This window comes from Lutjanus erythropterus, chromosome 1 (genome assembly GCF_056507025.1).
Source record: "Lutjanus erythropterus isolate fLutEry1 chromosome 1, fLutEry1.hap2, whole genome shotgun sequence".
In the NCBI taxonomy this organism is placed as follows: domain Eukaryota; kingdom Metazoa; phylum Chordata; class Actinopteri; order Lutjaniformes; family Lutjanidae; genus Lutjanus; species Lutjanus erythropterus.
In genome coordinates this window covers 27,387,350-27,398,957 of record NC_139317.1, presented here as the reverse complement: position 1 = coordinate 27,398,957, position 11,608 = coordinate 27,387,350, and the positions used below count along the sequence as shown (strand labels likewise).

General features: G+C 39.5%; 1 protein-coding gene across 3 annotated transcripts in view; it reads left to right on the top strand.

The window, feature by feature from the left end:
* Positions 1 to 5: 5 nt before the first annotated feature.
* The window catches only part of elp4 (elongator acetyltransferase complex subunit 4), a 78,177-nt gene continuing 66,574 nt past the window's right edge, over positions 6 to 11,608 (top strand). Inside the window, exons 1-5 of one of the 3 annotated variants that reach the window (XM_084718528.1) lie at positions 6 to 203; positions 1,581 to 1,616; positions 8,022 to 8,143; positions 9,882 to 10,016; positions 11,467 to 11,603. In XM_084718528.1, the coding sequence (XP_084574654.1) occupies positions 26 to 203; positions 1,581 to 1,616; positions 8,022 to 8,143; positions 9,882 to 10,016; positions 11,467 to 11,603 (608 nt within the window). In that variant the 5' untranslated portion in view covers positions 6 to 25. Of the gene's footprint in view, positions 204 to 1,580; positions 1,617 to 6,051; positions 6,192 to 8,021; positions 8,144 to 9,881; positions 10,017 to 11,466; positions 11,604 to 11,608 lie in introns of those variants that run through there. The other 2 variants (XM_084718519.1, XM_084718536.1) reach the window with 2 other exon arrangements.

Below are 11,608 nucleotides of genomic sequence, written 5' to 3'. Positions count from 1 at the left end.
CGGGCGTCAGCACGTTACAAGCACTATGGCAGCTCCCATGAGCAGTGTGGGTAAGCCCACAGCTGAACGTCCATCGTTCAATACAACGAGTTTTCAGAAGAAAACGAGGAGCAAGTTAATCTCCATACCTGGTACCAGACCTTCGGTTCAAAATGGACAGCTGTTAGTTTCGACCGGTGTCACGTCGCTCGACTATCTGCTCGGTCAGTCTGCTGTTGTGATGTAATGCTAGCGCTAGCCTCTCAGGCTAACAGTGTGTCTCAATGTAAACGTTAGCTAGACGTTAACATTACGGATAACTAGATTTCGGGCATATTTTGTCAGAACACAGTCACATATTATGATTTCACATAGAACTGTCCTTGTTCCATTGAAAGATTTTTGTTTTTAAGTTGTTTGTATAATTTTTCTCCTGAAGCTGATATTAGAAATGCCCCATTCTCAACTTTGCCTGAATTAAGGACCAAACTAGCCCCAAAGACTTTGACATCCCTGTTTAATCTTAATGTATTTTAATGAAACAGCTGTCAATTCTAAAATCAAATGTCTTATAATAGAATTGGCATGCTATGGTTCAATAATAAGGGAGCCAAAAAACTTGAACTGATATCAGATAACATCTTAAAGTTGTTACAACCTGACATTGATGATTCATAACAGAACATTGACAGTATAAGTTGTGTATCACAACTTCACACGCTTAGCATGTCTTGACTGTAGGCATGATATCGCTGGGCACTGATAAACTTCAGTCTGATTATGAGGAATTTGTCTGTGTATTTGCCACATTGTACTGTAATCTATTTATCTGTATATATTTCATAAATAATACATTTTTTTGGTTCCTAAACCATGAAAATGTAAAGAAATGTAAAAAAAAAATGTTCTTAAACACTTAATTCATTATACGTTTAAAATTAAAAATTCAAACTAGATCATCCTTATTCTCATCTTCATTTATTTTTGGCCATATGTAAAGGGAATCAACATTTTATGGTCTATTTCTCCCCTTAAATAGAGAAACAAATCTTCGGTCACTGTAAGCCCGCATATGCTCATAAAGTATGTTATTGTATGGGTCCCTGTGTCTGATAAGGGACACCACTGTTTTCTGGTGACTTTTTGTTTATAACTGATATGTTAGGAGTACTGTCAGAAATGTAAGAATGCATCAATGGAAACAGCGTTTTGCCTGGATTCTTGTTTTCAAGCTTATTTTCTGTAATAACTGTTGTAACTAAGCAAAATTTGCATTTGTGGCGGCAGCTGAGATGTTCTTCTCTGAGCCTAAGCCTATTAAGACCTTTTTAAACATTATTGTTTAAACAGAAAAAAAAAAAAAAAAAAAAAAAATTCTGAAATTCTTTCTTGATTGAATTAATGAAGCAATCACAATAATCAATGGCTGAAATGCTCTTAACTTACCAGTGGTCTTAATTTTTTATGGGGTTAATGAAACTTTAACTATGACAGTGTGAAGGAAGCAGCAATTGGTCATTGGAGCCTCTAACTGGTTCACATTGATTCAGAGTAAGACACTGTCTGTAATATTTGACTGGTATTATCTTTTGTCTTCACAGGTGGTGGGTTAGCAGTTGGAACAGTACTTCTCATAGGTGAGCCTCTTACTTGTCAAATTGAACAATCAAACAAATAAAAAGGTCCTGTTAAATAAAATGATTACTTCCTTAATATGATGTATTTCCTATTGAAAAAGGCTGTTTGAGCAGGACATAAAAAGTGAGGAATGAGTTGTAAGTTTAAACCAATCAGCTATCAGTTTTGGAGAGACTGTCCCCTAATAGTCAACTAAACTATTAGTCGGTGCCAAGAGTCTTTAGATGACCTCATTGTATTTATTTGTTAGTCTGAGAAAAAAAAAACGCCTCAAACTCCATTTGTGGGGCTTCTGAGCCTCTGAGACTGATGGGGGCTGATGTGACACCTGGGAATACAGCACCTGAGCAGATTTAACATTACAGCGGCTCAGACTGGATTGTGACTCAGTTCAGTAAGGAACAGGATGCACGAAGTTGTTGAGGAGCAAGTTTGCAAGTATACATTTTTCATAGTGTTAAGTATTTGTTTTTGTCTAGTTGGAAGTTATTTGTTCCTGCATTTTGAACAACAAGAGTTGTTTGAGGTTATACTGTATTGAAATAAATTAACAAAATGTTCAGTCTCCTTGCTGGCTGTTTTGACCAAAGTCATCGCCCTTTTTAGTATGTAGCAGGCAGCTTGCTTTGTGCCTCTAATATATATATTTGAATAATTAAGTTAATATCATAAATGTGTCACGAATAGTTGACTAATGGCTTGAACTGATGACTACTGGTTGACTAGGAAACTCCTAAGTTGAGAGCAGCACTAACTGCAACCAACTGAATACCGCTTGCCTTGCCCTCCCCTTCCAAACATCTAGGAAAAACTGTAGAAGCCATGAAAATTGTCAAAAACATGAAAGGCCCTATCTAGTGTTTGGTTTGTCTTTGGTGGGCTAGAAAAACAGTGGTTCACCACGTCAAACACCCTGGAAGAGAAACCGTGCCCTCTGTAGATATAAAAGGCTCACTCTGAGGTAACAGAAACACAGTGGTTATTTTCAGGTGATCATACGTAAAAAACATAGAAAACCTACTTATGAATATTATATTAAATTCTGGCCATATTCTTCCAATAGAGCCCCATAAATCTTTCACATTGGACCTTTGATAGCTTTCTGTTATATTAGTAGATACTGTTAGTGGATAACTATACCTTTTGGTGAGTAATTTTTGTGATACTTCTTAAAGTCTTCAAAGTTTTAGCTATTTACAAATGAGATGAACCTTGAGCAAATGATACACATCAGGTTGCACAGTCTGTGGTGAATGCAATGTATGTTCCTGACATTGTACAAAGTACACAACAACAGCTGACTCTTCCTCCACTACAATGAGACTTTTTGTTTTTTGACTCTGTTGTGTTTATTATAGTTCTTAAAACAGCCTTAATGCCTGAAGCCATGTTGTTATATTTGCTCTGACTGGAGCCATGGAAGAAAAATAATGAACTACTGTTACAACAGAGGTCGTCTTGGTTGACTTAGGTGTTCAGAAAGATACAGCATAAGTAACATTCAATACTTCGAGCGAGGAAGATGCATATATGTTACTCTTTTCTAAAACATTATAGCACTAAGCATTTTGGCATAGCTGTGGCTGAAACATAGCTTCAGCATACTGTTAATATATTCAGGTATAGTTAAAAATCAAATGTATTCTCAAAACTGAATTTAGTAGCACCTTTTAGCATGCCACAGCTAATGTTACTGTCTTTCTGTTCTCAGGCTCTTTGTGGTTAGCGTGTCACTGTCTAGCAGAATGGCAAATAGACTAATGACTTGAAGGTCTCTAGTTAGAATCCCAGGTGTTCACACTTCCACTGCGATCCTTAATGAATATGCTCATCTGCAGATGTGTTATAGAAGTTTTCGGGAGTACATTCAAAGCAAGTGGGTTTTCTAGGGACATAAATGTCTTTCGCTGTATTATTATTGTTATTATCATTCATCATAGGTTAGGCTATATGCACTGGTAGACAGTGAGGTTAAGGTAGTCTTGTTTCCCCTTGAAGCTGTAATTTGTGTGTAGCAAAGGCCTATACCAACTGATGATATTGCTTTGCCCTTTAATTCACCCCCCCAATCGATGCAGGAGTCAGTGATTATACACTAATGCGTTCTTCCCTTCCATTTTGTGAATCAACGTACGGTTGGTTTCATCTGGTAATGAGAGACACAGTAAAGGTGAAATGCGTGTGTGAGCTCTCTTGTGTTTGTCTCTGAAAGAGCGGCATATGTGTGTACACTGTGCTATCTGTTTTGTTGTGTGTGTGTGTGTGTGTGTGTGTGTGTGTGTGGGTGGGTGGGATGGGGGGAGTTTGGAGTGTGTGTTTGTTTGTGTTTGTTTCAGACAGTCGTCTCCTACAGTCTGCCCCTTTAGCCGTGATGGCCTGTTTGTGAGACACAGACATAAAATTATCAGACTGGTCGTTGTCTGCCTTTGAAGTGTCTTGAGCTGTCCATCCTGATTTGTCAACCAGAGGGGGATCAGCCCAGTATGGCTGCTGTCTGAAGATCTCTCATCTCTTGTGTTTTTGTAAGAGAAGGAACAAAGCTGCCCAGCTCTTATTATGTGTGACCATGTATGGTTTCATTCCATTAGTTTAAGTGAATGTTTTTCATTTAATGTACCCATAATAATTACTATAAAATTAGGCCTAATTGCTTTAAATGTTTAGATATTTCTATGCTTTGCAGTGCACTTTGAATATGAATTATCTTGATTTGGACCACAGTTTTAAAATTTATGTAGAAGACTATAACACATATCATGAATTTATGAAGAAGTTCATTAGAATTGTTAATCTGACAAACAAAATATGCCTAAGAGTTATCGTTTACAACATATTATGTAAGTACTTTAGTATAACTACAGGAGATGCAGTGAGAATGTATCACAACATGCAATGAAAAGATCCCTGATGTTATTTAATCACAGTTGACTACCGCAAACCTCTCAGGTTCTGTTTCCTCAATTAGGTGTTCTCAGTATTTATAAAGAGGTTTTTATTTATGAATACAGTACATTATGAGGTGTAACAATTTCTTTTTTAAAATACATTTTCTCTTGATCAATAAATTGTTAGTGACATTTATATGAACAACTGTACAACTGCTGCACAACTAATTGTGAAATTATAGAAATTGCAATGATCAAATACAATATCAAAATTACAGAACCAGAACCAAATCGTGTTTTTTTTTATTTTTGAAAAAGGAAAAATGTTTGAGAAAATAGCAATATAATGAAGTATTGTTGTGCTACAGAGATGACCTGATCTAAAAGTCTTGTTCTTCAGATGAATATTTATTTGGTACAAACAACAATACATGTCACATCATCATGATTTTATTTATTTATTTCAGTAAAAATTAAAATTGTAGTGCAAAAATTATCATTCCCACTAATCATGACGTGTATCACAGTGGCAAAATCAAAATAAAAAATAACCAAAATAATCGAAATATGACTTTTTTACCATATCATGCAGCTCTACAGGGTGTAAGTCACGAGTTTCATTCCGACACAATATTATATCAATATTGGCAAATATCAGAAAAGTCTGTCATTTTTAATTTTCACTGAGAAAAACTATTAAAATCATGATGATGTGACATTTGTAGGGGTCTGTAGGAAACAAACATGTTTTCTTACATCTGAAGAAGAGTTGTAGGCCAGGGCATCTCTGCAGCACTCCAGTACATAGATTCATTCATTATAATGCTGTTTTGTCCAACATTTTTTCTTTATCAAAAAAAATTGCAGCTTTGATTTGTTATTGCACTTGGCCATATTGCAATTTTAATTATAATTTGATTATCTGTGCATCCTTAATAAAAAGGAATAGTGGTCACAAGCTTAATAATAGAGATATGTCAAACATATACAGTATACAGGGCTTGACAAATGCTGCTAATTGGCATTTAATCTAATATAACCTACCTTTGTAGCAGTATTTATATTGGTGAGTCAGATATTTTAAATCTTGTTTTCAGTAAGTGTCTATATTTTGTTTACCTGCCTAAATGAATTCTAGCTGCTCAGTAGAAATAATAGCACTTCATAACCAAAGATTTGTACAAGGGGGAAAACACTGTGACCTAGATATTTTGTCTCCTCCCCCTGCAGCTTTAGCAGATATGATTCAGGACTCTTGCACTCCCACTCCCCTGTTCGAAGGCAAATGAGGCAGAGGCGTTTCCCCCCCTTTACCAAACTTTAGTCAGAATAACCAAAAAAAGAAGAAAAAATATCATCCCGTGACTGTCCAGAGTGACTGATCTACCTCAAAGATATGACTGTCCCCCACCACCCCCTGTTGCTCGTATGCCCTGTCACCTCCCACCCCCTCCCTTACCCCCCGCCTCAACAGCCTAATGACTCCTGGAGGTTCCATTTGTAAGGCTCCCATAGAAACACAGCCACAATAGGCCCCATCTTGAGAGGGCCCATCTGGGAGTCTTTGTGGGGCCTGCTGAAAGCCACAAAGGCCTGCTGACCTAGAAACCCATCAATAAGAGAACAGGGAGCCCCACCGACAACAAATTGAAGAGCCATGGAATTTCCTGGGCCATCCTGAGTCTGTAGGTGAGGACATGGACCGGGAACGTGGGAGGGGGGGGGAATTCTCCGGATGTTTGAGGATGACATGTCAGGATGTCATTCCCAAGCTGTCAGCTGTATGCCCATTACCTTTAACTGTCACTGCTGCCTTTGTCCTTGTGCCCACTGTTTGTCATTGTGTGGAGAGGCCTATGAAATCTTTACAAAATGATGATCGTGACAGGAAGCAGCAGCAGCATGCTGGGTAGAGTTATGTGCTCTGCTCCGGGGGGTTTCATGGTGATGATTCAGGCTTTTTTTTAAGTAGGTTTGGGGTGTGGAATGGCTGGGTGGCAGCTTTGTGTGCACTGAGAACGGCCACCTTTGGGAAAATATGTTTGCCCATTTAATGCTCAACATACTGTAATCTTATCTCTCCAAACTGAGAATCACCTGCTCCTGTTGTGTTTGAAAGTCTCTTACATAACTTGTAGATAGGGCTGGGCGGTAAGGCCTAAAATTCACATCATGTTATAATTTTAAGCTTTGACAGTATATCAGTTATTACCACCCCTTGTAACCACTGTGATCTGACATAATTTGTGGATGATTGTTCCCTGCTTTTTCCCATGTTGACACTTCTTTTTGTTCAAGCAAAATAAGAGTTCTACTGCTCTGGACGGTATAGTCAAAAGTCATACCGTATAGGGCAAATTCATACCGGTGTGGTTTCTACACTGTTTATACTGTCCACCCCTACTTGTAGATGCCTTTTAACCTACTTCTATGATAATAAATACACCTGGTGTAAATGACAGTAGAAACATAATAACGAAAGGATGCCATTCACCAGAATTCACAGAGATTCACATGAACCGGATGTTGTTTTCAATCCCCTGAAAAGTAAAAATTTTTAAAAATATTTATATAAAGGTAGGTTCGTGTGATTGGTTCAGGTCAGATCTTTATTGTCCAACAAGGGGAAATTATTTTTGCTGCAAGGTACCACAAGACACAAAGACAAACTGTGTACGGCAAGTCTCTGAACTTCACAAGCATCACCACAGCAGCTGATTTACAGCAAAAGGCAAATTCATACCACTGTACTTTCTATACTGTTTATACTGTCCACCCCTACATGTAGATGCCTTTTAACCTACTTTTTTGAAAATAAATACACCTGATATGAGTGACACTAGAAACATAGTAATGAAAGGATGCCATTGTCATCAGAATTCACACAAAAAGAACAAAGATTCACATGAACCAGATGTCAAAAAGAATTTTGAGGACTTATCCTACTTCTGCCTTCTCCTGTCAGTTGTCATGACAGATAGGATACCTTGGCCTTCACAGGGAGGGGCCAGGTGAATGCTCAAGACAGGTGTCTCCCTCTCATCTTCGCTGCTGTTTGGGGGTATGATAGCTGAAAGTGGACAGGAATACTGTAAAGACCTTAACGAGAGAGTTAAGGATGTCATCTCCACTTTGATAGTCAGATTAAACAGTAACACCTGTGTTTCAGTGCCGTGTCGAGTGCCACTTCACATGTTCCCTACTAAAGGAAGACCGAATGTGGTCCTTACAGCAATTACAGTCTACAGCTGTGATGTGGCCACGAACTGCTGCACCTGTGGTGTGTGGTTGAATGGTCCGAGTAAGACAAGGGCCAGTGACAGACTTGAGGTTGATATATTTTTCATAGGGACGATGTTGCACCTATCCCATCAATAAATCCTTTCCTTGGGCCTTGCAGACTATGTTTGCAGTGTGGCATTGATTGACAGTTTCTGTAGAGTGTATGCTTATTTGAGTTTTCCACTCGCGCTCAAACTCTGATTGTTCTGTTGTTGTTGTCTTTTGTTTCTTTTTTAGAGGAGGACCGATATGATAGCTACTCTCGTATGATCTTAAAGTACTTCCTGGCAGAAGGTGTGGTGTGTCGACATGAACTTTTTGTGGCAGCTGCTCAGGATAACCCTGATGACATCTTACAGGTATGAGAGGAGGTGCCATCTATTCTCTGAGCTCTTAGGAAGGAAATGTGTTGTTCTGCAAAGTATTATATTTTTTCAAGCTACATGTCTTGACAAACCATCCACAAAGGAGCTGAGACGGCCTCAATATGTCTGCTTTATCATCATTCCTGTATAACTGCTGTAGACACGAAAGTACATTTTTGAAAAACTTTTCTTTACATTTTAATTATCAGACAATGTTGAAAATAGTCTACCTAGTCACAATATACTAACCAGCCCTCACTGTACAGTATTCAGCCTGGGTAGGTCTGGTCAGACCATGATTTAGCAGGTATTGTAAGCGCACAGCTTTCCCCAAGATGTGTCAGGGTCAGCGGGGGTGTCTGAGAGGTTGAGGGTGGCATGCTTGTGGCATTGTTGAAATGTTTCCCGATGCATCACTCTGTGAAGAGGACCATAGCCCCAGAAGCTGACTGCCACCCATCATACAGGAGGAGGGCCTCTCTCCCACTGATTGATAGTGGGAGGGGTCACAGCCTCACCCTCTCTTTACATATCAAAGGCTTATTAAGAGAGGGGAACTCCCAATGGGGATATATCACATCATTTAGTGTTTTCACAGCTACATTCACAGTATGCTGATTTTCAGGTTCTAAGGTTGTACTTTATGCATTATGTTAACATGCATACAAAAAACCAGCTTACTGGGAGAAATCAAGTTGAAGCAAGAAATTGGAGAATGCATTCACATGCACTGTAATAAGTCACGCACTTAAAAACTTGTGTTTGCTTGCATTAGCTAATCAATCAGTTTGCCCACCCACCCCTACCGTGTTTTTGAACCAGGGCTTTTTTTTCCTTTTAGTTGGAATTATTTTCTGCACAGTCTGTGCAACCAGATAAGGCTCTCCAATAAGAAATTCACATGCACATTTGTCTGAATTTTACAAAACAGTCTATTGTTCAGTAGGGCTGCACAGTTAATCTAAATATTATTGAAATCACAATATGCCCAGGTACAATGTCCCAATAGCAGAAGCTGCATTTTATTTTTTATAAAAGAGAAATGTGTGAGAAAACAGTATTATAATAAAGTACTGTAAGTGCTGCAGAGACCCCCTGGCCTACAAATCTTGTTCTCCAGATAAGAAACATGTTTGTTCAGTACAGATGTCCAAAATGTCGTATCATCCTGATTTTAATAGTATTTTTTAGTGAAAAGGAAAAATGCAATGCAAAATGATACTTCCCATTAATTGTGAGTCACATTTGCATTATCTGTCAAAATAATCACAATATGATTTTTTAACCATACTATGCAGCCCTGCTGTTTAGCTTAGGACTTTGACTTTGGATCTTATGTTTGATATAAGGACACAATGCTACAACGATCATTTTTCCTTTTGCACTGCTGCCACAGTGATACTTTTCCTGTCTGAAGGCCTTGTCATGTACGTATGCTCTTGAAAAAAAAAACATTAGAAACCTAGTTAAGTTCATAAATGGCCAAGGAAACAATACATTCTCCAAAAACTTTTTTCCCAGCACAATGAAAGAACCAAAAGATTTTGCTCAGGTTACTGTAGAAAGATGATGCTTAAATGCATGTATATTATTCACTAATGGATAAAGGTGTACTTGTAACACTGTGACAAGTCGCTTGATATTACACAGCAGTAAGGATAATTAAAATGTCTCTGACCATTCACAATCAACATATTTTAATCCATTATACTAATTGTATCATTCTGTGCAGGAACTCCCCGCTCCCATCTTGGATGATGTTGCTATCCCCAAACCAGTGGAGCAACCCAGGCTGTCTGGTGAACCTCAGGACAGTTTGGATGCCATGAAAATTGCTTGGCGCTATCAGAATCTTCCAAAAGTACAGGTGATCACATGACAATTTATGTTATCTGTTATTATAACGGTTGCAGCATATCTGGAGTTCAATATTGAGTAGATGATAGGTAATTTTACTAAATGCCCATCATGTGTCTCTGTTAATAACAGTATGAGAAAGAATGGTACTGGCTCTCTGGTCTTAGTGGTTTGGCAATTGTCTCCACCACTAAATCCATGAGCTTCTAAACTCCTTTGTGGAGTGAATGAGGCCTCAGCCTCTCCTTTCAGAGCTCGACCAGATTACTCACACTTAGCTGGCAATAGGTAGGCTTTTCACTGGTCCCCAACTCACATATACACACATACACACACGCCTGCACCCCTGCTTAGCCTGGGAAACAAGAGTACTTTGCAGTCGGTGCATTGACATGTCTGCTCGCTCAACCCTATGACCCAGACCTGCGCCTCTGTCTTCCCCCAAATCCCTGCCTTTCCCCCTGCTAGGGTCGGCAGCCCTACACTCTTTCTTCCGCTTTGAGAGGTGACCCTCCCCTTCTACTTCTCTGCAGTCTCCCCCCTTCTGTCTATAATCCATATCGCTATGTGGATTAACAGCACACAGTGTGTCCCTGGGGATCCTCTCCCTCTTTCTCTCTCCCTGGAAACTTCTTTATATCTGTGTCCTTTCCTCACCTCTCCCCCTTCCCCTGTAAAATCGTCTTTACAAACCACTAGTAAGCCCCACCAGAGGATTTGCATCACAAATTCACCCCCAGAGTCAACGCTTACTTTCCCCTTACACACACCTCTCCTGGCAGAGCCCACTGTGTCGCTCTCTCGATGAAGACATCAGATCAAAGGTGAGGCCATCAGGGCGGGGATGGAACGCTAAGCGGGTTGCCCAGCTCACAAAGAGAAGATGAGCCCCTGACCCCCCTGCCCTGCTGACCCCCTCGTCCCGCCAGGAGAGGGACACACCGGGGGCCCTAATCCAGATTAGGAGTAGATTAAGGGCCCCTCTAACAATGGAATCCCTGGTTTCACTGAGAGAGAAGAGCTAAAACTCTCTCTTTCAGCGGCAGGAAAACATCCGCCTTCCCCTGCGTCCCCGACACGTTTGCTTTCACAGCCAGAAGTGGACATTTATGTGAAGAAATGATTAAGAGTGTGGTCGTAGTGGTTATTTAACTTCTCTGCCGTTAGGAATGTTGAGGAATGACCCATAAACAATGCAATTGCATTACCATAGTATGGTGAAGCACACTCATTTAACTTATTAGAAAGACAAATAAGATTATTTCTCTTTATGAATTGCTTCATTCTTATCTAAAATTACTTAAATGCACACCATTTGTTGGGAGAAGTTTAAAGCAAATAGTACTGTCAGGCAGGGATGGTTGAAAATAAATTAAAATACATTTAAAAGCTCTTCAATTAAAGGTCTTCAGTGTTTTTTTGTTTGCTTTAACATGTGTCTGACTTGTTCGCCCTCTCAGACTGCCCTGGCATCCTCATCCCGGTTCGGGCACTACTATGACGTCTCCAAGACGATGGAGCCAGAAATTCGCCAGGCAACCAAGTGCCACCGCTTCTACCTTCCAGAACATCCCACCCAGTCATCACCCACACACAGGTAAA